The sequence below is a fragment of the Gopherus evgoodei genome, chromosome 1, assembly GCF_007399415.2.
Source record: "Gopherus evgoodei ecotype Sinaloan lineage chromosome 1, rGopEvg1_v1.p, whole genome shotgun sequence".
NCBI classification, from domain to species: domain Eukaryota; kingdom Metazoa; phylum Chordata; order Testudines; family Testudinidae; genus Gopherus; species Gopherus evgoodei.
In genome coordinates, this window is record NC_044322.1 from 33914592 (window position 1) to 33941458 (window position 26867).

Genomic DNA, 26867 nt, shown 5'->3' on the forward strand with positions numbered 1-26867 from the left:
TAGCTCTGGTAACGTCCTTTCTCCCAGGCGTTCGGAACACCCTGGCGGATCAACTCAGCATGTCTTTCCTGTCTCACGAGTGGTCGATCCGCCCAGACGTTATGCATTCTACTTTCCAGACATGGGGATTTCCCCACATAGACCTTTTCGCTTCCAGCGAAAACAGGAAATGCCAGATGTTCTGCTCCTTCTAAGGTCTCTCCCCAGGATCGATCTCAGACACTTTCCTGATGCAGTGGAAGAGCCAGCTCCTTTATGCATTCCCGCTGTTCCCACTGGTTCACAAGGTCCTGCTGACACTCCGCAGGGACAGGGCGCACACCATCACGATCGCTCCAGCGTGGCCCAGGCAGCGCTGGTACACCATGTTGCTCGACCTGTCGATAGCCAACCCAATTACCCTGCCACTCCACCCAGACCTCATAACTCAAGTCCACGGCAGGCTTCGCCACCCAGCCCTGCAGGTTCTTCACCTCACAGCATGGCTGCTGCATGGCTAAACCAGTCAGAGTTATGTTGCTCTGAATCAGTATGACAAGTTCTCCTAGGTAGCAGGAAGCCTTCCACCCGGTCAATGTCCCTGGCCGAGTGGAAGCATTTCTCCTGCTGGTGCAAAACGCTTAATCTTACTCCCGCTGATGTCTCAATCCCCTCTATTTTGGACTACCTCTGGTCTTTCAAACAGCAAAGCCTAGCAGTATCATCACTGAGGATACGTTTGGCAGCCATCTCTACCTTCCTCCCAGGCGAAGGTGGTCGTTCCGTGTTCTCACACCCTGTGGTTTTGAGGTTCCTCAAGGGCTGGGAGCACTTATACCCTCAAGTGCGCCATCCAGCCCCGTCCGGGGACCTCAACCTGGTTTTAACCAGACTTATGTCTCCCCCATTCAGGCCGTTAGCAACCTGCTCGCTGCTATACCAGTCTTGGAAGGCAGCTTTCCTCGTAGCCATTACATCGGCCAGACGAGTCTCCGAGCCTAGGGCTCTTACTGTGGATCCGCCGTACACTGGGTTCCACAAAGACAAGGTGCAGTTGCGACCTCCTGGCTTTCCTCCCTAAGGTGGTTTCGGCCTTTCATGTTAACCAGGACATCTTTCTCCTGGTCTTCTTCCCAAAGCACACTGAACGCGACGGGAGCAACAATTGCATTCCCTGGATGTCTGTAGAGCGCTCGCATTTTATATTGAGCGGAGAAAACCGTTTCGTAAGACACCCCAACTCTTTGTCACGGTAGCAGACCGAATGAAAGGCCTACCTGTTTCCTCTCAGAGGATCTCATCTTGGGTGATGGCAGGCATCTGCATTTGTTGTGATTTGGCTCATATTTCCCCAAGCCACATCACCGCGCATTTTACCGGGGCTCAGGCTTCATCTGCTGCCTTCCTGGCTCGTGTACCTATCCAGGAGATTGTCGCGCAGGTACCTGGTCCTCGGTCCACACCTTTGGTTCGCATTATGCTCTGGTTCAACAGTCAAGAGATGATGCAGCCTTTGGCTCAGCAGTTTTACATTCTGCCACATCTCACTCCAACCCCACCGCCTAGGTAAGGCTTGGGAATCACCTAACTGGAATGGATATGAGCAAGCACTCGAAGAAGAAAAGACGGTTACTCCCCCTTGTAACTGTTGTTCTTCGAAATGTGTTGCTCATATCCATTCCAAACCCGTCCTCCTTCCCCATTGTCAGAGTAGCCGGCAAGAAGGAACTGAGGAGCAGTTGGGTTGGCAGGGGTATATATCTGGCACCACTCCAGGGGGCGCCCAGCTGACCTACCGAGTGTTGCTAGGGTAAAAATCTTCCGACAAACATGCACGCGGCGCGCGCACACCTAACTGGAATGGATATGAGCAACACATCTCAAAGAACAACAGTTACAAAGGTGAGTAACCGTCTTTTTCTCTTGCTGTCCCCCAGCATGGCATTATAGGGATAAAGATGCAGCCCACGATGCCACATGTGTTTGGGGGTGTAGGGAGAAGTGACCATGAAATTCTGAGAGGACTGCAAAGAGTAGAAAATTTGAGATTTTTGGACCTGTAGATCAAACAGAGTGTGCAGCATTTGAGTTTGTGGCCTGGGAAGATCCATTATGTCTGGTACATCTTCTTGTCATGCTGGGACTCTTACTCTTGGATCTTTTTCTTTTCCTCTTTCTTTCTCTATGCTGTCAGTCATATTGGCCTTCCAAGACCTTTGTTCACAGTCCGATGCAGCGCTGGATCTGGCTGAGCAAGTCCACTTCTTACTCCTCTTTATCAATGTCAGGTATTCTGTTAATATGGAGGCGATACCTCAAGGCTGCCACATCAGAAGCTGCTGATAAAAATAGACATATGTGCCATTGGATTTACAGTCACAACAGAAAGGGAAAGATAAATTTCCAGCTCCCTTCCCTTATTCTTATAAACACTTCTAATAAGATATGCTTATTGACACTGCTGCTTCGGAAGCCCATGGCACAGCACTGCTCTCCAGCCTGTTCTGTTGCATGAAGTGATATAATTTTGGTCTGTATTCCGTGGGTATGAATATAAGGAAATGGCACGGAATATTGGCACTGTTTCCTACTATAGTGGTTTTAGATATCTCATTCTTGAAGGTCACAAAGGTACAGAGAACACAGCTGCTGCTGGCATCCCAAAGCTGCCCGGGCCCATATGCTGCTAGCCTGTTTACTGCAGTGGCACCAGCTGAACTCATTCAAAGTGACATGAGAAAGTGCCTATTGCGCAGGAAGAAACAAGGCAGCCCTCCATACAAACCTTTGTGAGAGGATTGCAGAGTGTCTCCATGAAAGTTTCATTGCAATTTGTCAGGAAGGATACAAGGAACATCCCTATGCACATAAACAAAGGGCTCTGAATGCTCTGCACCTCCCTCCTCCCAGCCGAGCCCAACGAGGGAATGAAAAGCAGATGCCAATTTTGCCTTTGTATCTCTACCTCTTCTTGTATGATTAAAACAATGAAAAGTCGATAACTGTGTCTTGTTAACTTGAGGACGGGCCGGGTGTCATCTTTAAACATTGTAAAGAGAAATATATGCACACACTAATCAGAGTTCCCTTCCCCTTCGTCGGGCTCATCTGCACTCATCTGGTGAGGCTGGCTAGACTGTGGTGGAGTCTCAAACATGTTCTGGCTCGCAGCCTGGCTGGAGTCCCCCACCCTGTCTACTCCTTCCTTCTCCTTGCTATTTATAGCCAGGGTCTCTGTCTTTGTCTCCACTGAGGTATTCACTGTGCTCTGGGCAGTGCTGGTGGAATCTGTGCTAAGTATGGCATGCAACTCATTATAAAAGCAGGAGGTCTGCAGAGCAGCTCCAGATCTGTTGTTGGCCTTCCTGGTGAAGATTGTGCATTTTCACATGGCACTGCTGCTGATCTCTGTCATAGCCCTTTGCCTGCATCCCCTGTGCGGTCTGGTTGTAGGTGTCCACATTTTTATGGCTAGTCCATAGCTGTGCTTGTACAGCCTCCTCTCCCCACAGGCCCATGAGATTTAATTTTTCCTGTCTATTCCAGGCTGGAGTGCATCTAGTGCCTAGAGTCGCATGGCTGGCTGGGCAGGTCATAAACAGATAGACACATTAACCCTTAGCTTTCACCTGAAAAAAAGTAACCTGAAGCACCTGACCAGAGGACCAATCAGGAAACCAGACTTTTTCAGGTCTGGGTGGAGGGAAGTTTGGGTCTGAGTTCTTTGTCTTGTGCCTATCTCCCTCTCGGCTATGGGAAGGATTTCTCTATTTCCTGCTTTCTAATCTTCTGTTTCCAAGTTGTGAGTACAAAGATAGGTTTGTTTTTTTTGTATTTACATGTATGTAGTTGCTGGAGTGTTTTGAATTGTATTCTTTTTGAATAAGGCTGTTTATTCATATTCTTTTTAAGCAATTGACCCTGTATTTTCACCTTAATACAGAGAGACCATTTTTATGTATTTTTCTTTCTTTTTACATGAAGCTTTCTTTTTAAGACCTGTTGGAGTTTTTCTTTAGGGGGGAACTCCAGGGAATTGAGTCTGTGCTCACCAGGGAATTGGCGGGAGGAAGAAGTCAGGGGGAAATCTGTGTGTGTTAGATTTACTAGCCTGACTTTGCATTCCCTCTGGGTGAGGAGGGAAGAGAGTTTAGCTCTCGGTACTTCTGTTTTCCAAGGCTGGAAACGGGGAAGGTGGAATCCCTCTGTTTAGATTCACGGAGTTTGCTTCTGTTTATCTCTCCAGGAACCCAGGGAGGGAATACCTGGAAGGGAGAAGGGAAGGGAAATGGTTTATTCCCCTTTGTTGTGAGACTCAAGGAATTTGGGTCTTGGGGTCCCCAGGGAAGGTTTTTGGGGGGACCAGAGTGCCCCAAAACACTCCAATTTTTTGGGTGGTGGCAGCTTTACCAGGTCCAAGCTGGTAACTAAGCTTGGAGGTTTTCATGCTAACCCCCATATTTTGGATGCTAAGGTCCAAATCTGGGACTAGGTTGTGACAGGGCAGTTGCACACAACATGAGTGAGCTGCTAGGTGTGCTTGCCAAGGTATGGAGTCTGAGAAAAGCATTTAAAAAACACACGGGGGTTTAAAGATAGGGGTGGTTCTGGTCTCTTTGAGCAGCAGAATTTAAAATTGTGACCAAAAAGACAGGCCAATGGGGCATTGTGGGACAGCTGATGGAGGTCTGTTCGGGTCAACACAGATCACATGGAGTCTGCACATGCAGTGCATTGACCTCAATAGGTCAACAATGGCTCCACACCATTTAGGGCACTTAAGTCAACCAGAGACAAATTTGAGTGTTGACACATGAACAAAAACCGGTGCAAGGTGGCTTGTGTAGACCAGGCCTATGAGGCTAATGTGCAATGTTACATTTTAGCTAAAAGAAAAGTGCTAATTTTTTGCATAACTGTCATTGGGGTCATCCAAAATTTTACATCAATTATTAAAGTAATAGTTTTATAACATGCGTCATTCTGGCTGTAATTTGAAAACTTTAATGTCTGCACTTATATTCCTCTTTGGTATTTAAAAACCTTAAATTGCAGACCACACATTTGCAAACTGTTTCTGGACCTTCATTTGTCATAGAACAAAATAGAAGATTTGAGAGCATGACAGTTAAGAATGCTGAATGTTGCTTGTGAAATGAACTTCACACCCCAATGAGAAGAGTTTGGATTTCTTCACTTGAGCTCTTGGAACACAGTAGCCCCTTAACATCATGTGATTAACATACCTTTGTGATAAGCTATTGTGTACAGAATTGACTGTAATTGTGGAGTGTATCATAGAATCATAGAATATCACAGTTGGAAGGGACCTCAGGAGGTCATCTAGTCCAACCCCCTGCTCAAAGCAGGACTAATCCCCTGACAGATTTTTGCCCCAGATCCCTAAATGACCTTCTTAAAGATTGAACTCTCAACCCTGGGTTTAGCAGGCCAATGCTCAAACCACTGAGCTATCCCTCCCCCAATACAATATTCAAATTGTATTATAAAATACTGACATAAAACTTCATTTTCAAAGCATTTTAAAAGTATTTTTTAAACAGCATTGATCTTCACAAAGTTGACTATATATAAAGTTCCCCATTGATGATGTTACATTAATGCTGTGATATGATAAATGTTTGCATTTGAACAAAACTATGGGATAGGTTTTCAAAAGCTACAAATGTTGGTGTTCAGTTCCCACTGAAAGTCAGTGGGGGTTATGTGCTTAATTTGAAAATCAACCCCTGTAGCCCCATAAACAGTAATCTGAGCTCAATGAAAAACCACTTAAGAAGCTTTCCAAAGAGTGGGAGATATGAGAGTAACTGCAAAGACTGGCTGGATTCATCTCTCATCCATGCTGTAGATGAAACAAGGTTTGCTTTTAAAGGAAGCAGAGCTATAATATTTTAAGAGGACAGCATAATGAATGAATAGAAAGAGTTGGTTGGGAAGTTATAAAACAATCAGCTGGTTTATTGACAAATTCATAAACTTTGAGGGTGAAGTTTTTGTACTTCTGTTGTCAGAATCCAGTGATTAAATACTTTATCAATCAGTTCTTCATAGAAGATTAGGGTTGGAAGACACCTCAGGAGGTCATCTAGTCCAACCCCCTGCTCAAAGCAGGACGAACCCCAACTAAATCTTCCAGCCAGGGCTTTGTCAAGCAAGGCCTTAAAACCTCTAAGGATGGAGATTCCACCACCTCCCTAGGTATCCCATTCCAGTGCTTCACCACCCTCCTAGTTAAATAGTGTTTCCTAATATCCAGCCTAGACCTCCCCCACTGCAACTTCAGACCATTGCTTGTTCTATCATCTGCCACTACTGAGAACAACCTAGCTCCTCTTTGGAGCCACCCTTCAGGTAGTTGAAGGCTGCTATGAAATCCCCTGTCACTTCTCTCTTCTGCAGACTAAATAAGCCCAGTTCCCTCAACCTCTCCTCATAAGCCATGTGCCCCAGCCCAGTAATTTATTTTCATTGCCCTCCACTGGACTCTCTCCAATTTGTCCACATCCTTTCTGTAGTGGGGGGTCCAAAACTGGACACAGGACTCCAGATGTGACCTCACCAGTGCCGAATAGAAGGGAGTAATCACTTCCCTAAATCAGCAGGCAATGCTTCTACTACTGTTAGCCTTCTTGGCAACAAGGGCACACTGTTCACTCATACCCAGCTCTTTGTCCATAGTAATCCTCAGGTCCTTTTCTGCAGAACTGCTGCTTAGCCAGTTCCCAGCCTGTAGCAGTGCATGGGATTCTTCTGTCCTAAGTGCAGGACTTTGCACTTGTCCTTGTTGAACCTCATCAGATTTTTTTTTTAGCCCAATTCTCCAATTTGTCTAGGTCACTTTGGACCCTATCCTTACTCTCTAGCATATCTACCTTTCCCTCCAGCTTAGTGTCATCCACAAACTTGCCGAGGATGCAATCCATCCCATCATCCAGATCATTAATGAAGATGTTGAACAGAACCAGCCCCAGGACAGATCCTGGGACACTCCGCTTGATACTGGCTGCCAACTAGACTTGGAGCCATTGATCACTACCCGTTGAGCCTGACGATCTAGCCAGCTTTCTATCCACCTTATAGTACGTTCATCCAATCCATAAGTTTTTAGCTTGCTGGCAAGAATACTGTGGGAGACTGTCTCAAAAGCTTTGCTGAAGTCAAGCTATATCACGTCCACTACTTTCCCCATATCCATAGAGCCAGTTACCTCATCATAGAAGGCAATCAGGTTGGTCAATCATGACTTGCTCTTGGTGAATTTATGTTGATTGTTCCTGATCACCTTCTTCTCCTCTAAGTGCTTCAAAATGGATTCCTTCAGGACCTGCTCCATGATTTTTCCAGGGACCAGAGGAAGGCTGACTGGTTTGTAGTTTCCCAGATTCTCCTTCTTCCCCTTTTTAAAGATGGGTGTTATATTTGCCTTTTTCCAGTTGTCCACGACCTCCCCTGATCTCTACAAGTTTTCAAAGATAATGGCCAATGGTTCTGCAGTCACATCAGCCAACTCCCTCAGCACCCTCAGATGCATTAGATCCGTCCCCATGGTCTTTTTCATGTCCAGCTTTTCTAAATAGTCCTTAACCTGTTCTTTCACCACTGAGGGCTGCTCACCTCCTCCCCATACTGTGCTGTCCAGTGCAGCACTCTAGGAGCTGACCTAGTCTGTGAAGACCAAGGTGAAAAAAGCATTGAGTCCTTCAGCTTTTTCCACATCATCTGTCACTATAGGTTGCCTCCCCCATTCAGTAAGGGTTCCACACTTTCCCTGACCTTTTTGTTGCTAACATACCTGTAGAAACCCTTCTTGTTACCCTTCACATCCCTTGCTAGCTTCTACTCCAATTGTGTTTTGGCCTTCCTGATTACACCCCTGCATGCTTGAGTGATATTTTTATACTCCTCCCTAGCATCTGTCCAAGTTTCCACTTCTTGTAAGCTTCCTTTTTGTGTTTAAGCTGACAGAAGATTTCTCTGTTAAGTCAAGCTGGTTGCTGGCCACATTTGTTGTTCTTTCTGCACATCAGGATGGTTTGTTCCTGCATCCTCAATAAGGATTCTTGAAAACACAGCCAGCTCTCCTGGACTCCTTTCCCCCTTTTATTAGCCCCCCAGCGGATCCTGCCCCATCAGTTCCATGAGGGAGTCAGAATCTGCTTTTCTGAAGTCCAGGGTCCACATTCTGCTGCTCTCCTGTCTTTCTTGTGTCAGGCTTCTGAATTTGACCATCTCACAGTCACTGCTGCCCAGATTGCCACCCACTTTTATTTCCCCTACCAATTCATCCCTATTTATGACCAGCAGGTCAGGAGGAGCATGGCCCCTAGCTGGTTCCTCATCAGTATGCCTTCACTTCTATAATGCATAGGAGAGTAAATGATATTAATCTGGCATGTATTTGCATTTTTAAAATTACTTCATCTGAGTTATTTTGAAGAACCATTTTAAAATAAAGAAATGAGGGCGAAGAAATGAACAGAACACACTAAAACATAAATTAATTTTTTTGTTAAGGAAAAACATTATTGTAACCTAAATGATTGAAGGCTGGGTCATTTTTGTTTTGTGCAACACACCTAATTATTTTATAAAATGAGAATAACTGGAATGAGTACTGAATATTTGTGACAAAAAAGAAATATTTAAATAGCTGCCAACTGAGAGTCAATGACATCTCTCACAATTTGTTAAAGGTTTCTTTTGCCATCGTTCCTTTTGGGAAATAGCTTTTGAATTATGTTTACTTATTGATGATTAAAATTTGAGGTGGAAATATTTCATTTGAATACTTATTTGTTGTATATTATGGAACTATTCAATTTCTTGTAAATTATTTTAGTATCCTTTATTTTTTTCACTCCTCCAAATGGAAAGTAATGAAATTTAAGTGAAAACTGCAGCAAAATGTAAAGTAGGCCCTGAGTTTAAGACTCACTTTTACTGACTGGTTTATATTCTCAGGTTCCTCACCATTCTTATTACTGAAAAAGGTCATGAACCCCAATTCTAGGAGGCAGTCAAGTATGAGCTGCCAACTTATTTTATGCATATGTTAGCAGCGAGGCTACATTTGGGGTATGTCTACGCTACGGGATTATTCTGATTTTACATAAACCGGTTTTGTAAAACAGATTGTATAAAGTCAAGTGCACGCGGCTGTTGTCAGATGCTACCGGTGTGGTGCTCTGCTCTGTTCAATGCTGATATCACTCAGCTGCGTGCATGTGTTCCCTCTGTGTGCTGTCCCAGCTCTTCGAAGATAGCTGACACAGCAAACCCGAAGAGAACCCTCAATGACCCCAGAGTCTAATAAGGCACGTCGGCCAGGTTTATTGCCGTATTGAGCACAATAATAGTTCCTGTAGATTTTTTCTCTAGTTCAGGGCATGCTACGAATATGTGCCCTCGGTCAATGGACTCAGCTCAGTCAGTGGCGGGACTGTCCACTGCCCATTCGGCTGGACAAAGACACTGCCCCAGGGATGCATTTTTATACACAAGTACAAACAAGTTACACATCACTCCTGACGTATTGAGGTACAACCCCTCTACATAGTAAGGTGCCGCCTCTCACCTTGTACATGTTGGTTTGAACAAAACAACTCTATGCATCATATTACCCTTTTGGCCCTGTTATTGGGATGGGTCCGCCTGTTCCTTGTTATCTGTGTGGAATATGCAAGTATGTAAATGTTCTGATTTCTAGTGTTCAGTACCTTTTAGGTACGTATCTTCTTGCAGCATCAGCCCTTTCCCTGCCAGCTTCTGTGAGCAGGGCCTGCCTCTGGCTCACAGCTTAACTGTGCTTTATGTTAGCAAAGTTTTGACCATTACTTTAGTTCAGGCCTCAGGCCTCATACCGGGCCTTTGATACCAAGGTGTGTATATCAGGGCCTCTACTTTCTACAGCAACCACATTAAGCACATTAATTCGGCGGGGTGTGTCCATGTACCGAGGCTAGCGTCGATTTCTGGAGCGTTGCACTGTGGATAGCTATCCCTTAGCTATCCCATAGTTCCCGCAGTCTCCCCTGCCCATTGGAATTCTGGGTTGAGATCCCAATGCAAAAACAGTGTCGTGGGTGATTCTGGGTAAATGTCTTCACTCAATCCTTCCTCCATGAAAGCAACGGCAGACAATCATTTCGCGCCCTTTTTCCCTGGATTGCCCTGGCAGACGCCATAGCATGGCAACTATGGAGCCCATTTTGCCTTTTGTCACTGTTGCCGTATGTGTACTGGATGCTGCTGACTGACATGGTACTGCAGTGCTATGTAGCAGCATTCATTTGCCTTTGCAAGGTAGCAGAGATGGTTACCATCCCTATTGCACCGTCTGCCATGCCATTGTAAATTGGCGATGAGATGACGGTTATCAGTTGTTCTGTACTGTCTGCTGCTGTCATGGGTGCTCCTGGCTGGCCTCGCTGAGGTTGGCCGGGGGCGCATGGACAAAAATGGGAATGACTCCCCGGGTCATTCCCTTTTTTATGTTTTGTCTAAAAATAGTCAGTCCTGCCTAGAATATGGGGCAAGTGTGCTAGAGAACCAGAGAGCACAGCCGCTCAGTGTCAGAGCCCCAGAGATCCCGCAGAAATGATGAGCTGCATGCCATTCTAGGGGTGCCCCTGTAACAACCCCACCCGTTGCTTCCCTCCTCCCCCAACCCTCCTGGGCTACCGTGGCAGTGTCCCCTCATTTGTGTGATGAAGTAATAAAGAATGCAGGAATAAGAAACACTGATGTTTTAGTGAGATAAAATGAGGGGGAGGAAGCCTCCAGCTGCTATGATAGTCCAGGCAGTACAGAATCTTTTCTTTAGACATGAAACGGGGGAGTGGGGCTGATGGAGCTCAGCCTCTAGTTGCTATGATGAAGACGGTTACCAGCTGTTCTGTACCATCTGCCAGGAATGACCAGGAGTCATTCCCATTTTTACCCAGGCGCCCCCAACCGACCTCACCGAGGCCAGCCAGGAGCACTCACGGGCTGATGACGATAGATAGCAGTCATATTGTACCATCTGCCACCGGGAAGGGGATGCTGATGTTCAGCGCTGCAGCACCCCATCTACCAGCAGCATGCAGTAGACATAGGGTGACATTGAAAAAAGGTGAAAAACGTTTTTTTCCTCTTTTCTTTCGGTGGGGGGGAAGGGTGTAAATTGACGACATATACCCTGAAACACCCGGGAAAATGTTTTTGACTGTTCAGGCATTGGGAGCTCAGCCAAGAATGCAAATGCTTTTCGGAGACTGCGGGGATTGTGGGATAGCTGGAGTCCTCAGTACCCCCTCCCTCCTTCCATGAGCGTCCGTTTGATTCTTTGGCTTTCCATTACTCTTGTCACACAGCACTGTGCTCTGGCCTCTGTCTGTTATAGCCTGGAGATTTTTTCAAATGCTTTGGCATTTCGTCTTCTGGAACGGACTCTGATAAAACAGATTTGTCTCCTCATACAGTGATCAGATCCAGTATCTCCCATACAGTCCATGCTGGAGCTCTTTTTGGATTTGGGACTGCATCGCCACCCATGCTGATCAGAGCTCCACGCTGGGCAAACAGGAAATGAAATTCAAAAGTTCAAAAATTCACATTTTCCTGTCTACCTGGCCAGTGTATCTTAGTTCAGATTGCTTTCCAGAGTGGTCACAATGGTGCACTATGGGATACCGCCCGGAGGCCAATACCGTCGATTTGTGGCCACACTAACCCTAATCCGACATGGCAATACTGATTTCAGCGCTACTCCTCTCGTCGGGGAGAAGTACAGAAATCAGTTTTAAGAGCCCTTTATATCGACATAAAGGGCCTCATTGTGTGGACGGGTGCAGGGTTAAATCGGTTTAATGCTACTAAATTCGGTTTAAATGCGTGGTGTAGACCAGGCCAGAGTTATACTTTCTTTCAGATTTCATGTTTGTTGTCTTCTCTAACCACTAAACCACATTCTTTTTCTAGAGCCAGGAGTAGAACCCAAGACCTCTGACTGTACCTGTATGCTACTGCTGTTTAGCAAACACATCCTCTGGGAAAGGGTGTGTCAATTACTTCTCTGGTGACTGAACTAGGTAGAGGCTAGCAATTATTCCTATATCTCAAGGGACATGGATATGAAAACGCAGAGTTCAGACTCTGCTAGTGACTCTCATGAGGAGATGTTATTTTGAAAGTTTGGTTTTAAAAACTAATGTATTTGATTCACACTTTGGGCAAACATTCTGTAGCTCACATTTGTAATTTAAGCTATCTATAAACTGTAGAAGCATACACTGAAAAACAGGAGTTTCACACTTTAGTCATTTATAAGGCTAGAGTTTTGCCATGGAAGTCACGGAATCCGTGACTTCCAAAGACCTCTGACTTCAGCCCTGGCAGCTGGGAGCTGCAGGGTCCCCCAGCTTCCGCCCACAGGGGCAGGGAGCTGTGGGGTACCCTTGTTGCCATGGGCAGTGGGAAGACCCTGGCAGCTCCCCGGCCACCGCCGTGGATAGCGGGGGGACCCTGGCAGGTCCCCAGCCACATGGGTCAGGGGGACCCCCTGCAGCTCCCCCCTGCGCCAGTGGCAGGTGGATTCCTGCAGCTCCTGGCTGCTGGGCAGGGGAATCCTGCAGCTCCCCTCTACCACTCGGCCAGGGGGATCCTGGAGCTCTGAGCCCCCAGCTATCCCACAGCTACCCAGCCCCTTCCCATTTTATCATGGATATTTTTACTAAAAATCAGGGACAGGTCACGGGCTTCCATGAATTTTTCTTTATTGCCCATGACCTGTCTGTGACTTTTACTAAAAATATCCATGACAAAATCTTAGCCTTAGTCATTTTTTATCTTCTCCCTCCCTTCCCAATCTTGGGGTCCTACACCAAGGTACTTCAACTCTGTAAAGCTGAGAAATAAGCACGGAAAATTAGTTGAGTCACAGATTAGTTTGCTTCAGGACCCCCTCCCCTCAACTCCAAACCTGTAAAGCATGGATGTAACATTGCCTTCAGCACTGTTCATCACACACTCCAGCACCTACATGGAGCTTTCACTTCCCTGCTGAAAAGCAGTATGTACCCCAACTTCATCAAACTCTGTCTGGCAGAAAACCTCAATAATAAACTTGACAAAGTTAAAGCAGAATAATTGTGCAGTCAGTCGGATATGCTGATCTATTAATGCAACTGTGAGGTCACTGTTAGGGTTTTGCAAAGTTTGATGAAATTGGGATATGTATTGCTTTTTTATATCAGCTGCTTTGGGAAGTAAAAGCATTATGGAGTGTTGGAGTGTGTTGTTATCAGTGTTGTGATATGAAAGTGCCCAGGAACACAGGAGACTTTTTTGCTGTGACTTGTTTCCATGATTTTCAGGTTCTGAAGTGGTGACTGTATCCTGATGTAACTTCAATTGTCTCAGAGTGAAGTTTTTGTTTTTAAAAATTTACTATAATCTAGGGAATACTCCTCTTCTCCCACATCAATTGACTCTGCCCCTGTTTTTGCCTGAAGTCCTAACCCGGGCTTTTTGGGGACTATGTTGTCTTAGGGGCTGTTGGAAAAATGATAAGGAACATTAAATATGAAATCCAAATCTACATGTTTATGCATGGTTCTGTATTTGTCTAGCTGAGATAAACAGAGAACCATGCATAGACCTAATTACTGTCTAGTGGCTATAGCACCATCCTGGAAACCATGAATTTCTGAATACTAATACTGGCTTTGACACTGACATGCTGTGTGCTCCTAGGCAGGTCAGTTACATTCTGTGCCCAAATTTCCACATCTGTAAAACTGGGGTAATGATACTTTGCATAATTAACAGGGATGATGACCAAATTGTTTAATATTTCTGTAGAGCTTTGAAAATGTAAAGGGGCTTTATAAGTGCTAAGTATTTACTGTTTCATTGATTGGAGTGGGGAGAAAACAGATTTTAAATCAGGCAGTCCCCAAGTCTGGAAGGTACTTAACAATGTGCCTAATCTTCAAGCATTGACTTCTATGTGACCTGCTGAAGTGCTTAAAAGTTAGACAGGTGCTTAAGTCCATTTCTGACGGTGAGCCTTAATAACTAAGAGTTAGTCCTGAGTGGACTGAAGTCAATTTAAAAAAATCTCCTATTGACTTACTCATGTGGGATCAGGCCGTAACCAACCATCCATATTAACCAGCTGGCTACAAAATCTACAAGCCTATTTGTAGGTATCCCAATGCTTCAAAATATATTGGGTATTCAGACTTCCTGTTGGTTTAGGTATGTGCTGCAGAGACAAATAGTTTAGGAACTCTGGGTAATTCATAGGGGTTGACTATTAAAAGCCAGTGAATAAAATGAAATGAAATTTATCAAACAAATGACTCGGTTGAAGGTTTGTAAAAAATGTATTTAGCAGCACATATATAATGCAAAGCTTTAGTTATTTGGAAGGGAAGTGAAAAATAAAATGTGTATTAAAAAAAGTTGTCTTTGTATAATAACTTTGACCATGAAGCTCACTTTTTTTTTCACATTTAGGTCTCATATCAACTGATGTTGAAATCCTACAAACCCAGTGTCTCATTAGGACAATTTTACGTCCCTCCTCATCTCCTCCCACTTTCTATTTCAAAGCTAATACAAAGAAAAGGATGGGAATTTTGTTGAAAAATGAGTTTATTTTTCTAGACACTATTTGCAAAACACATCTAGAGAGCATTTATGCATATTTGAGCACATATACGTATTACCACTGAAGTGATGAGGACAGTGGACCACTTTATGCCAGTTTTCTTGTGGTGGTGGTGGTAGTGGTAGGTTCATTTCCACTAATAACTCTCTGTGAATAACTGAATAAATTTATCCTTATGCCAAGACTATACTTTGCTCTTGGTAATTTTGTGTGATAAATATATACTCGGTTGGTCTTTCTACTATGTGCAATATTTAGCAGAAAACTTTTACAAAAGGCAAAATCTAAATAAATGGTGCTGGTGTTAATTTGTATTTGTGATTTATTTAAAGTATGTATTACCTCGGCAGAAGATAGTCTAAGAATGAAAATATAGAGCATGATCACCAGGGAAACATAACACTGACTAAGGGGAATACTGTAATACAATTTCAGAGCTGCTCTTCAAAAATTGTACTGAATGATGAAACACATTTTCCTCATATTGCAGCAGCATGAGATTAATCATTGGGGAAAAATAAATATTGTGGGATGAAGATGAGGTTCAAAGGATAATAAAAGGTTTAGAGGATAAAATATCCTTGTCTTTGTATATTAGTTAAAATTAACATATGCATATGGTAACTGAAATTGGCTAAGATAGCCTGTACTAGATGACTTCTTAGTGAGGAGTCAGGCCAATAAAGTACCAGTCATGTTATATAACAGTACAGAGCAGAGTTGCTAGTAATAACTCTCTTGGAAAACATGATTCACCGTGAAGTACTGAACCAATGTTAACTGTGGAAGAATGGATGCTGCTGGGTTTTTTTGGAAGACTTGCGGTAAGATGCAATTTGTTGCTATGCCTCCAGCTTGGGTACGATATGAAAAAACTATGGGATGATTAAAATGAGACCAATATTGTGCGGAATGTTTTGGAAGAATTACTTGTATAGCAATCTCCTAAATTAAAAATACACAGTGGTATTTGGGAAGTATGGACGAATTTACTCTTTTTAAGGCTGCTTGGCCCAAGGTAAAGACAATATAAAAATGCAAATAAACTGAAAAAGTTCAAAATGTCTTTAGTGTGAGCTGCAAGACAAGTTTAGTCCTGCAAATGACGTGCATTGAATCCAGAACGTGCAACAAAGGCTAGAAAGATTTAAGATACTGTTTGTATTTTAGAGAGCAGATGGGAGATTAAATTTTATTTTGAACAAGTGTGATTATTGTATTTTTGTTCACAAAACATGAACAGAAGTATAAAACAAATAATAAAATTAGAGAGAACAGAGTCCAGAGAGAATACCTTGTGTCCTTTTGGATTTTTGGAGAGCTTGGTTATGCAGTCATTAATCAGATAAAACTCCATTTGAAATTTCAGTCCTCCTGTATCTAGGCATTCATTGGCTCACATGTGCAGTTTAATGCTTGCCAAAATTGCATATTCTTGTCCTTTTTTAAAATATAGTTTTCTCATTACCACAAATCCATCAACATCTCTGCACTTTTCAATATTTTTCTTCCCTCACTGACATCTCTCCCTTCTGTTGATTTCAGAGTCCCTTTGCTCTCCTTCAGCCTTTTCATTATTATTTTTATTTATTAATTATTATTTTTGCTTCCTCTCCCACCATTTTGTCTTTTCTGCCAGTCTCCAACCGTAGCTGATGTCTCATTTGCACCTGTGTTGCTAAGCATCTTGGTAGAAAACTCGAACAACCTTCTCTGCAAATTTTTCGTCTTTTCTTTCAGTTCATCCATCTTCTTTGCTAAAGAAGTTCGGTTTCTCATCCTTTCCTGACTTTTGTATCTTTGATTCCCAGCAGCTTTTCTCTATCTTTGACAGTGTGGCCCTCCCGCTTCTTCCCACTCTACTCAGGATCTTGCCAGGTTTTTTTCCCCTAGGAGGAAATTGAGGCTGTCTGTCACAAGTATTTAGTTGCTCTCTCTCACTCCGATATCTCCTACAAATGATTTTTAAACCCATCACTTATTATTCTGTAACTTCTTCTCCCTTACAATATTGCACCTCTGACACCTGTCTTTGCGTCCCACTGCCACTTATAACTCAACCCAGCAGAGTGAACCCTGCCTTCCCCATTGATTTTAATGATTCCACTTTCTTCCCTGTCACCCAGTGTTGGTGTTGACTTCTCTCCTCCTAATACAGGTTTTTACTAAATCCTGTCAATTCTTCCTCTTGACATTTCTTTATAAGAAGATGACCTAACAGTTGTAATGCTTCCCTGTGCCTTGGTCTCCTCCTGCCTTGATTACCACTTCTCCCTCTCTGGCCTTTCAACTCAATTTATCCAAAATGTTGTAGCTAAAATATTCCTCTTTAAATCTGTTCACCACCTTCCCCCTCTCCATCTGCATCAAGTTTAACTTTCTCCTCATCGCTTTCATGGAGCTACACAGAACTTCGCGGCCCACATCTTGGCTCTTATTTCCTCCTGCTTCCCCTCTTGCTTCCTTTGCTCCATGTGTTTCCTTCTCACGTTTTTCCTTGTGTGCCTTCTTCCATGCTGCCCCTGACACATGGCACAGTTTTCCTCTTTTTGTGCTCCTAGCAACTTCTGTTACCTCTTTCAGATCTCTCCCCAGAATGCATTGTTTTCATTTCAGCCTTTTAAAAAACAGCCACTGCAAAATTCATTTGCCCCTTCCCATTCATACTGGCACACCATATAGTGGGTGTCATCTGAACTGTTTGTTGAGATCAAAACTGTCTCTGCTTGAGCAGCATCAAACTGCATACATCAACTGTGGCTCAATGCCTCTTGTGGAGCTGATGTTATGATATCAGTGTAATAGTGCACTTAAAGTTGTCTCCCACTAATGTAAGTGTAGACACTTGCACAACTATGTTGTCACAAGGTGGCTTACATTGACTTGACTTTGTTGTGTAGACCAGACCACAGAGCAGGGGAAACTCCCTCCTTGCTTAATTTTCCAAGACTGGGGAGTTTCTTTTCAGTGTCTTTCCATTAACGTTCATAGTCCACCACTGTCTTTCTCTGGGTGCTTGGAGTTAGTTATGTGTACACAACTACCCAGGAAGTGCCCCTCCCTGTCTGATTGCTTCTCCACATGGCTGTAGTTGTAGTTTAGGGGTGGTATACACTGAAAAGTTACATTGGCATAGTTGTCTTTTGGGGGGTGAAAAAAACCACACCCCCGAGAGACATAATTAAGCCAACCTAACCCCCAGTGTAGACAGCGCTAGGTCAGTGGAAGAATTCGGTCATCAGCCCAGCTACTGCATCTCGGGGAGGTGGATTACCTACAGCGACAGGAGAACCCTTCCCATCCTTGCAGCGGGGGATTTATTTTGATATAGCTACACCTCTTAGGGCTGTGGAAGATCTGTACCCTGAGAGACGTAGCTGTAGCAACCTAACCCCTTGTGTAGACCAGTACTAGGTCAAGAGAAGAATTCTTCCATCAACCTAGCTACTGCCTCTCTGGGAGGTAGATTACCTATACCAGTAAGATAACCCTACCCCTCATCATAAGTAGTGTCTACACTGAAGTGCATTTTAAGTGTAGACATAGTCCTAATTACTGTGTTCTATGCATATATATGTACATATATATAATATGCGTATATTCATAGTTATAACCAATATATGTATATCCTAATGACCATCAAGTTCAGAACATTACAGGCTTTCATAAAAGGCCTTACTCGATATATATTTATACGCAATAACATTGTATTCAGCCAGTTGATTCAAGTGCTTACTCTTTGTAGTTCAGGCCCTCCTGTTCTCCCTTGAGGGGTGTCTGGACACTGATTGTCACTCTGACTTCCTCTTGCCTTCTCCAAATTCTTCTCTTCTGCAACCTATGTTCCTTCCACTAAGTTCAATGCAGGCTGCTCCAGTACATAGGCCCCATGTTGGCCACTCTTGGTTTCGGGCTGAATTTCCTACTTCAGGAATGCAGGGACTGGAAGCGCTGGCTGGAAAGAAAAGAGCAGAGTCTTGCTTTGCTTTCCAGTTAAACCTATGATTCATTCTGTGATGACAGTCTGAAAAGGAAACCAACATGCCTCAAGATTTTCTAAACAAAGGTGGCTCACGGCCTGCTGGGGCGTGACTCTCCCTGCACTAGCCTGCCATGTGGACCCTGCTGCCGCATGCTAAAAGTTCCACAGTGTTCTTGAACTACCCCACTTGGAAACAGGAGTATGTTGAAGTGCACTAGGGAACTTTTAGTATTTGTCAGCAGGACACAGACACTTAATGTGAGGCAAGCTAGTTCAGGGTCGATTTGCATCCCTGCTTGCTGGAAACTTGGGTTATGTCTACACTGGCAGAGTTTTTATGCTGTCAGTTTCACTGGTGATAACCAGTAAAAGAGAAAAGCTGGTTTGTGTTCTCACTTACTTCCACAGGCGTCAGCTCATGTTCACATTTGCAGCACTTCCATCGCCAATGAGAACAGCGCACTGAAGGCAGCTATCCCACAGTGCAGCTCTCTTCATTTTGAGGTTAGGTGTTGTGGGAAGGGCGGAGGGGTGATCGTGGGGCATCCTGCCTCCCTGCTCAGCTTCCTCTCCCTAAACACTGATCCGGTCCAGTTGCTCAGCATTGCTCCAAGCAGGGGATCATTTGCTCTGTGGAACAGCCATTGTCACTTTGCCAGATAAGTGAGCACTTGCCGAGAAAACAGGAAGAGGAGTTTCAAAGTTCTCCCCGTGGGGCTTTAAAGGGAGGGAAGGGTTGATGTCTGTTTAGCTGGCGTCAGAGCAGCAGAGCTGCTGGCCAGAGTGGTCACCTAGGCACTGTGGGATATTTCCAGAGGCGAAAACCTGTGTAAACTGGAAGAACGTGTCTTCACTTGCACATCACTGCAAAAGTATAACTGTAAGAACTGTAAGCCTCTCGGGGAGGTGGTTTTCTGTTTGCAGTGAAACTTCTGAGTTCTCCGCAAAAAGTCATTGGCAAGTGTAGACGGTCCCATGGTTTTTGTGCAAAAAAGGGACTTTTTGCGCTTTAAATTGCAAGTGTAGACAAGCCCTTAGTGTTTGTATAAGCCCCTCATCTGGAAGAAAAGTTTACCCTATACAGGGCAAGCAGTTGGATACGAATGGAGATGCCGAAGCGACGTGATTTCTACAACCACTGTTGGGGAGAAAGTTTTTGACTCAAATTGTGATGCTCTGCAGCTTTAACTGACAATCTCATGCTGCTGTGTTATGCAGTTATGATATACAGATATTGGCAATAAAAAATGAATGCCATATTCAATAACAGGATCTGCCTTTGTATATGCCTTTTCAGCTGGAAATTTGCAATATTAGGGAACTGTAGAGCTGTGTCAGATAAGAAGTCAGCTAGTAGGCCAGGAGCATATGTGATGAAGTATTTGTACCTTGAAACATAATCTTCTGTTTTCCTGCTACTAATAAATTTTATTTTCATTGCTGAATTATATGCTATGTATAAGTAATGATTTATAGCATGATAGAACCTTGCATTCTTATTATGAAAATGCAAACTCCAAGAAAATCCAGACTCTTCTGCTGCTTGTAGAAAATTGTAAAAATTAAAGTGTCAGAGACTTTAGTGATTCATGAATCTCTACAGATACAGGCTTATCTGTAAAATGAGAATTAACTGATGTGGAATAAATTTGATTATCATTCACTAAATCTGCCATTTCCAGATATCTTACAATATATTGTCCACGTCTATTCCCATCCTTCCATTCTTCCTTTCTAGCAGAATGTAATTTAAATGCAAGGAAGGGAAGTGTTGTGGGTTAAAACACCATACTGGGATTTAGAAGATCTGGATTCCATTTTCTGGCTCCTGCCATAGAGCTCCTTTGTCACCTTAGACAAGTTATTCCATTTCTGTCTGTCTTCACTGTTGTATAATATGGGTATTATTTACTTTCCCCAACCCGTTGTCTTATCAGTTAGAGTAGCTCTTTGCAGAAGGGACTGTTTCTTGCTCTGTGCCAAGAAGAATGGGCCCTCAATCTCAGATATGGCCCTGATTCAGAAAAGCATTACATTGCTACTCAGGACAGCCTATTTGACTTCCATGGAATTTATGCAGCTGCTTAAAGTTGAGCGTGTGCTTAAGCACTGTCCTGAATAAGGATGATTTCCTGAACTGAGGCCTAAATAAATAATCCTGTCCATCTATTTTTCTCATCTGTCAAAGAGGAACTGATTCCTTACTACTTCTCACAAAGTACAATTATTGGGGAGGGATAGCTCAGTGGGTTGAGCATTGGCCTGCTAAACCCAGGGTTGTGAGTTTAATCCTTGAGGGGGCCATTTAGGGAACTGGGGTAAAAATCTGTCTGGGCATTGGTTCTCCTTTGAGCAGGGGGTTGGACTAGATGACCTGAGGTCCCTTCCAACACTGATATTCTATGATTTCCAATACTTAAGATGCTGATGGCAGCAATTCTCTTCGTACAAAGCTTCCCCTCTAGTTTTTCATGCTATTGCTTTTATCTTCTGCTCCCTCCGTTCTAATTCTACTCCTACCATTGTTACTATCCTTTTTTCTCTCTATTGTTTTTATAAACTATCCTATATATTATGTTGTCATCTGTCCTTCTCTCTAATGCATTTTCTCAACCCTGTGCTTTTTCAGCCCTTTCTTTGCAGTATACTGCTGTAGCTCCCTTGAATATGGGCTTCTGCTTTCATCTCAACCTGATTCAGTGGCCAGTGTTGAGCCACTGTCTCTTCCATATACAGTAGAATTTTCTTCTCTTGAAAAGTCTATGCTGCTCATTTTCAAAACTCTTCTGTCCTGCCCTATGGGATATCAGCCATCTCACTTTCCCAGCTCCCTGTTAATATCACTCTAGTCTCTTCCACCTTCTTTTCAAGATAACATTTTAAAGGGAGCAGGTAGTTTTATCATAGAACTGAGAAAGTGACACTGATCCAGGTGATATGCCAGAGCCAGGAATGCATAACAAAATAGTTTAGAAATTGACTGGAAAGGATAGAAAATTTAATACATGCTTAGTAGCAAGTTCTATGTATGAAAAATACTGATATTGAAAAGAGCCACAGAGTTGGGTTGCTGGAAAAGTAAGAAATAGCATATACTGCTGCAGAACTGATGGGGAAGGGAGAAAGGTAGAAAATCTGCTCTGCTTGCTCTGGATTAGTTTTAGAATTCACTTATGTGGGTTTGTCCAGTGTTTTCTTCCTTTCTGCATGTAATAAATTAAGTTGGTTGATTTTTTTTAATGGATAAGTTATTCTGATGACTGCAAAATTTAATATTTTAGAAAGCTTATATTTGAAGGACGAAACATTTTTCTGTTGTATTTCATATTGTAAAAAATTTGAAAGAAGCCAAGACTTTATCATGAATATCGCTGTATATACCAATTATTAGGATGTATTGAATCATGGTCCCTACTGTCATGATATAATTCTCAGTGCTGGCATCAGTATCCCATTTGAAAACTGCTCCCTGAATTAGCTTTTTGCAGAAGCCCCAGACCCTCACCCACACACCTTGCATAAAGCTCCTTCTCCTGGTTCTCTTGCTCATCCGTGAATGGAGTGAGCCTCTGCAACAATTGCCTTTACTTCTGTTTCCCTCCAGTGGTAAAACTGAGTTCCCCAGTTACCCTGAATCCTACTGTCCCAGTCTCTATAAAAGAAAATTTTTACTAACAAATTTAAAATCCCTCTAAGACTTCAAGAAATAGTCCCACTTCTTAAAATTCTTAAATAGTTCTCATTTTCTTTCTGTAAAATGCACGACACAAAAAAGAATACATGATGGATTTCTGTGATTAAAGGTAAAACAGGATGACCTCAGTAATTATAGGCCTGTCAGTCTGACATGGATCCTGGGCAAGATAATAGAGCAGCTGATTTGCAACTCAATTAATAAAGAATTAAAGGAGGGCAATATAATTAATGCAGATCAGTATGGGTTTATGGAAAATAGATCCTGTCAAACTAACATGATTTTTTTTTAAATGAGATTAGAAGTTTTGGCTGATAAAGGTAATAATCTTGATGTAATTTACTTGGACTTTGGTAAGGGGTTTGACTTGTTACCACATGATGTTTTGAGTACCAAACTAGAAAGATATAAAATGAACATGGCACACATAAAATGGATTAAAAGTTGGCTAACTAATAGATCTCAAAATTTAATTGTTAATGGAGAATTGCCATCAAATAGATGTGTGCCAGTGGGGTCCCGCAGGGACTGGTTCTTGGTCCTATGCTGTTTAATGTTTTTATTAATCACATGGAAAAAAAATCATGGAATGTTTGTAGATGATACAAATGCTCGCTATTGCAAAAACTATAATTTCTATTGGCTTGGCAAGAAGGCAGTTTGCTTTATGGGGGGAGGGATAGCTCAGTGGTTTGAGCATTGGCCTGCTAAACCCAGGGTTGTGAGTTCAATTCTTGAGGGGTCCATTTAGGGATCTGAGGCAAAAATCTCTGGGGATTGGTCCTGCTTTGAGAAGGGGGTTGGACTAGATGACCTGCTGAGATCCCTTCCAACCCTGATATTCTATGATCATGTTACTTGTAAACTGAGGTTTCATGTGAGGTCAATGAGAAACCATAAACATCAAACTTGACAATGCCATGTTAGCATTTTAAATGCAATAACCTGTTAAAAATACTATCAGAATGCTTAATTGCATCATTCCTTAAAACAGTGGCTCTCAGCTTTTCCAGACTACTGTACCCTTTTCAGGAGTCTGGTTTGTCTTGTGTACCCCCAAGTTTCAACTCACTTGAAAAGTACTTGCTTACAAAATCAGACATAAAAAAACAAACTTGTCACAGCACGCTATTGCTGAACAATTGCTTACTTTCTCCTTTTTACCATGGAATGTAAATATTGTACTTACATTTCAGTGTACTGTATATAGAGCAGTATAAACAAGTGGTATGAAATTTTAGTTTGTGCTGATTTGGCTAGTGCTTTTTAGGTAACTTGTAAAATTAGGCAAATATCTAGAGGAGTTGATGTACCCCTAGAAGATCTCTGCGAACAACTGCCTTAAAAGATTCATGTTGTCTTGTAGAGAGAATTATGGTTTTAATCTGCACTATGTTTAACCTTCCCTGGCAGGACAAAGATGAATGAATAGTGCCTCAGTCAGACATGTATTCATTGTTTTTATTTTACTGACACACACAGTAGGAATGGGTTAAACAGGTAGTTCAACTTTTAAAATTATTTTACTTTTTGAAGATAAAATGGGAGTAAGACTTCAAAATTATAATGCATCTTGTTATTTCTCATAGGAGAAAAGGCTGAGAGAAAAGGCTGAGAGAAGAAAAGCCAGCCGGACAAGTGAGAAGGTAAGGCTTTTTATTGTTTTGATAGACCAATGATTATAGTTCTGGAACTGTAATTTAAAAACTGCTCTTCTTTCTCTCTTTAAACAGTTGTTTTACTTGACTATTTTTTACAGGATTTTCCTAGTACAGTAGCATTTTAAAGGATTTTTCTGTTTGCTTGTCATTTTCATTCCCATACTCTTGCGTTGTTTTGGTGTGACAGCTAGCTGTGGTACAGTACTAAATGGAGGAAATTGTTGCCTATTGATGATGCAAAGTTACTTGTTTTTATTTTCTCCTCTTTTGGTTTTCTCTCTCTGCAGTTTTATTCTATGCACCAAGCATTCTTTGGGAGAGGCATTCACTTTATGCTGTATATCAAGCCAGTTGCAGTTTTTAAGATGTAAAGTGATCTCATCTGATTACTGTATGCTTGTATATGCCTATGGCTCTACATGCAGCACGGCAACCTGTAAGATTTGCAGTGGGTTTCATTTAGCCTTCATGTTACAAAATTCAGGAAGAATTTTCTCTGTTTAAATAGACATTTATTGCATGAAGACCCTCTGAAGTATTTATGAGCATATAGTATATGTGCAGTTACAATCTTATATCGGCATATTTAATATTGTGTATGGTTTGACTTGTGCTAATCTGAGGAAATTACAATGATTTTCCAGAATACTGTACAGGCCCAATAATGTATGTCATTTCTCATACTGTATCTCATTATGCTATGCCTGAACAGTCATGGTTTGTTCTTGGCAGTTATCACAAATCAGACTCTCTTGAGCAAACCCATAATGGTCTCTGTCAGATTTTTCCAAGCTGGCTATGGCACACGGAGTACAAGTCTGAGATGATAACTCATGTTGTAGCTCTGAAGTGGGAAGTAATTACTCTACAGTATAATATGAAAAGCCTGGTTATGCTGAGTATTAAGTATCGCTTCATCTTCAAAGACAGCTTGAAAGGAGAGCTCTCGACATCATGGACTTCTAAATCAGAGAGTAGACTTTTTTTTGCATACAGTTTAAAATATAAATATGTATATTTTTAAGTGTGAATGTGGAAGGCTGGTAGGGAAATTACTTTACAGAATCAACAATTAGCAAAATGTAAATATAGGAATAAAGTATTGATCCTAATCAAGGTATTTAACATTTATGAATACTGTATTGCTTTTTTAATTCTACACCTTCTTAAGAGATAAAAAGCAAATCCATGGTATTTCAAAAGATGAAAAATGCAGGCTCTGCAAGTACAAAGGGATCCGTTCATTTGGATATTTCCCTTTCTCTGGTTCTTCAAAGTGTTCTCTCCTTATTTTATTAAAATCAATTCAGGGAAAACTGATATCCGGTTAAAGAGAGTTTCCACCCACTTTGAGTTATTCATGTAGTGCTATAGATACTTATGGCACTGTATAGTATTGATTAAATATCAGTCCCTGCTCTGAAGACCTTACAGGATAAAAGTGTAAGGTAGTGTCATTCTTCTCTCAGATCTGTACTGTGTTTATATCTTCAGTGCTATGCTGCATTTTCACCAGTCCTGTTTCTCATGTCCTTTGCTCTGTGTGTGCGTGGATGCATAGGGAGTCTTAAAATCCATTCCTAAGTTTTAAACATTTGCAAGTTGTTCTGATCCTGGATTTCTCCGTTTTAGTGAATATAGTAAATTTGAATACCCCAGAACTTTTATAGGTGTTCTTGCACTTACGTACTGTGGACAGCACCTTTTACAATGTGTCTTGTGGACCAGTGATTCCCAAACTTTGTACCAAGGCAACCCACTAGCTGGAGTTTGTATTTGAACAGAAACCTGTGTTTGCTGTGAACGATTCTAGTGCTGTCTGTACGTCTAGGAGGTTTTAGTTAGCGGGAAGGGTGTGTTGAAACTACTCTCAGCCTGAATCTCTTTCCCCCACCCCCTCCAGCCTTGGAAAGTCTACTGCTGCTTCTGAGGTGTGACTGTTTGAGTGAGCTGCTATTTTTTTATTTTCCATCAACAGTGTTCTTCTTCATAAGTCTGTGACAACCACCATCTGTGCAGTAGCTTCTAAGGCTGACATAGCTCTGTTGCATAAGCTAAAGTTTTGGTTTTAAGTACACAAAGGATGTTTTTTGTTAGTGCTCTGTGCAGTGGAGTCATGTCGCTTTCAGTGGCTCTCACTGAATATCTTGGCATTGGCATTTTGAAGAGAAAATGCTTCCAGTGAGATAGGCAGACAACTTGGAGCCTGTACTCTCGGTCTGGAAAGTGATAGGAAGTAGCAGATAATGTATAAAGATGGCAAGTCCAGGCTGTCTGGATCTTGAGGAATTAATTTAGAATGTCCCCTAGTCCAGAAAATTTCACAGATGAAACAGCATCTGAAGCTTTTCACAGTTCACACAAGGTCAGGCTCAAGCAGCCCCGTGTGGGCTCTCAGATTTAAAATGCTAGGAAAAAAATAGACATACAATGTTGAAAAGAACTGCAGTTTAAAAAAAATGTGCTGCTTAGACAGGAGTTCTCGCACTTACATACCATGGACACTACATTTTACAATATGCCTTGTGGGCCAATGATTCTCAAACCTTTTACTAAGGCAACCCAACAGCTGCATTTTGTTGAGCAACTTTACCATAGGCAGTGCTACCAGCTCCATCTATAATGAATGCATAAATGCACACACAAAAAAGAAACTAGCTTATCAGGAAGATTCCTCATTTCTTAAACATCACCTTTGTCCGGCTTCTTCTTGTCTGTCTCTCCGTGAACGCAAGTCGATGCCACACCATTCCATTTTCTTGTGAGTTCTTTCCATTTCTGACCAAAGAGTTTTGTGATGGGATCAGCCTAGCGCGTTTTGGGTCTGCTTAGCAGTTGCTTGTGGTCTGGGGATCCAGTCACTGATGTTCA

At 42.5% G+C, this 26867-nt stretch overlaps 1 protein-coding gene across 1 annotated transcript in view; it reads left to right on the plus strand.

Moving 5' to 3' along the window:
- DDX10 (DEAD-box helicase 10) overlaps positions 1 to 26867 on the plus strand; it is a 354057-nt gene that overhangs the window by 224323 nt on the left and 102867 nt on the right. The window contains exon 16 of the mRNA XM_030561169.1: positions 23925 to 23981. Coding sequence (XP_030417029.1) covers positions 23925 to 23981 — 57 coding nt within the window. The remainder of the gene's footprint in view (positions 1 to 23924; positions 23982 to 26867) is intronic.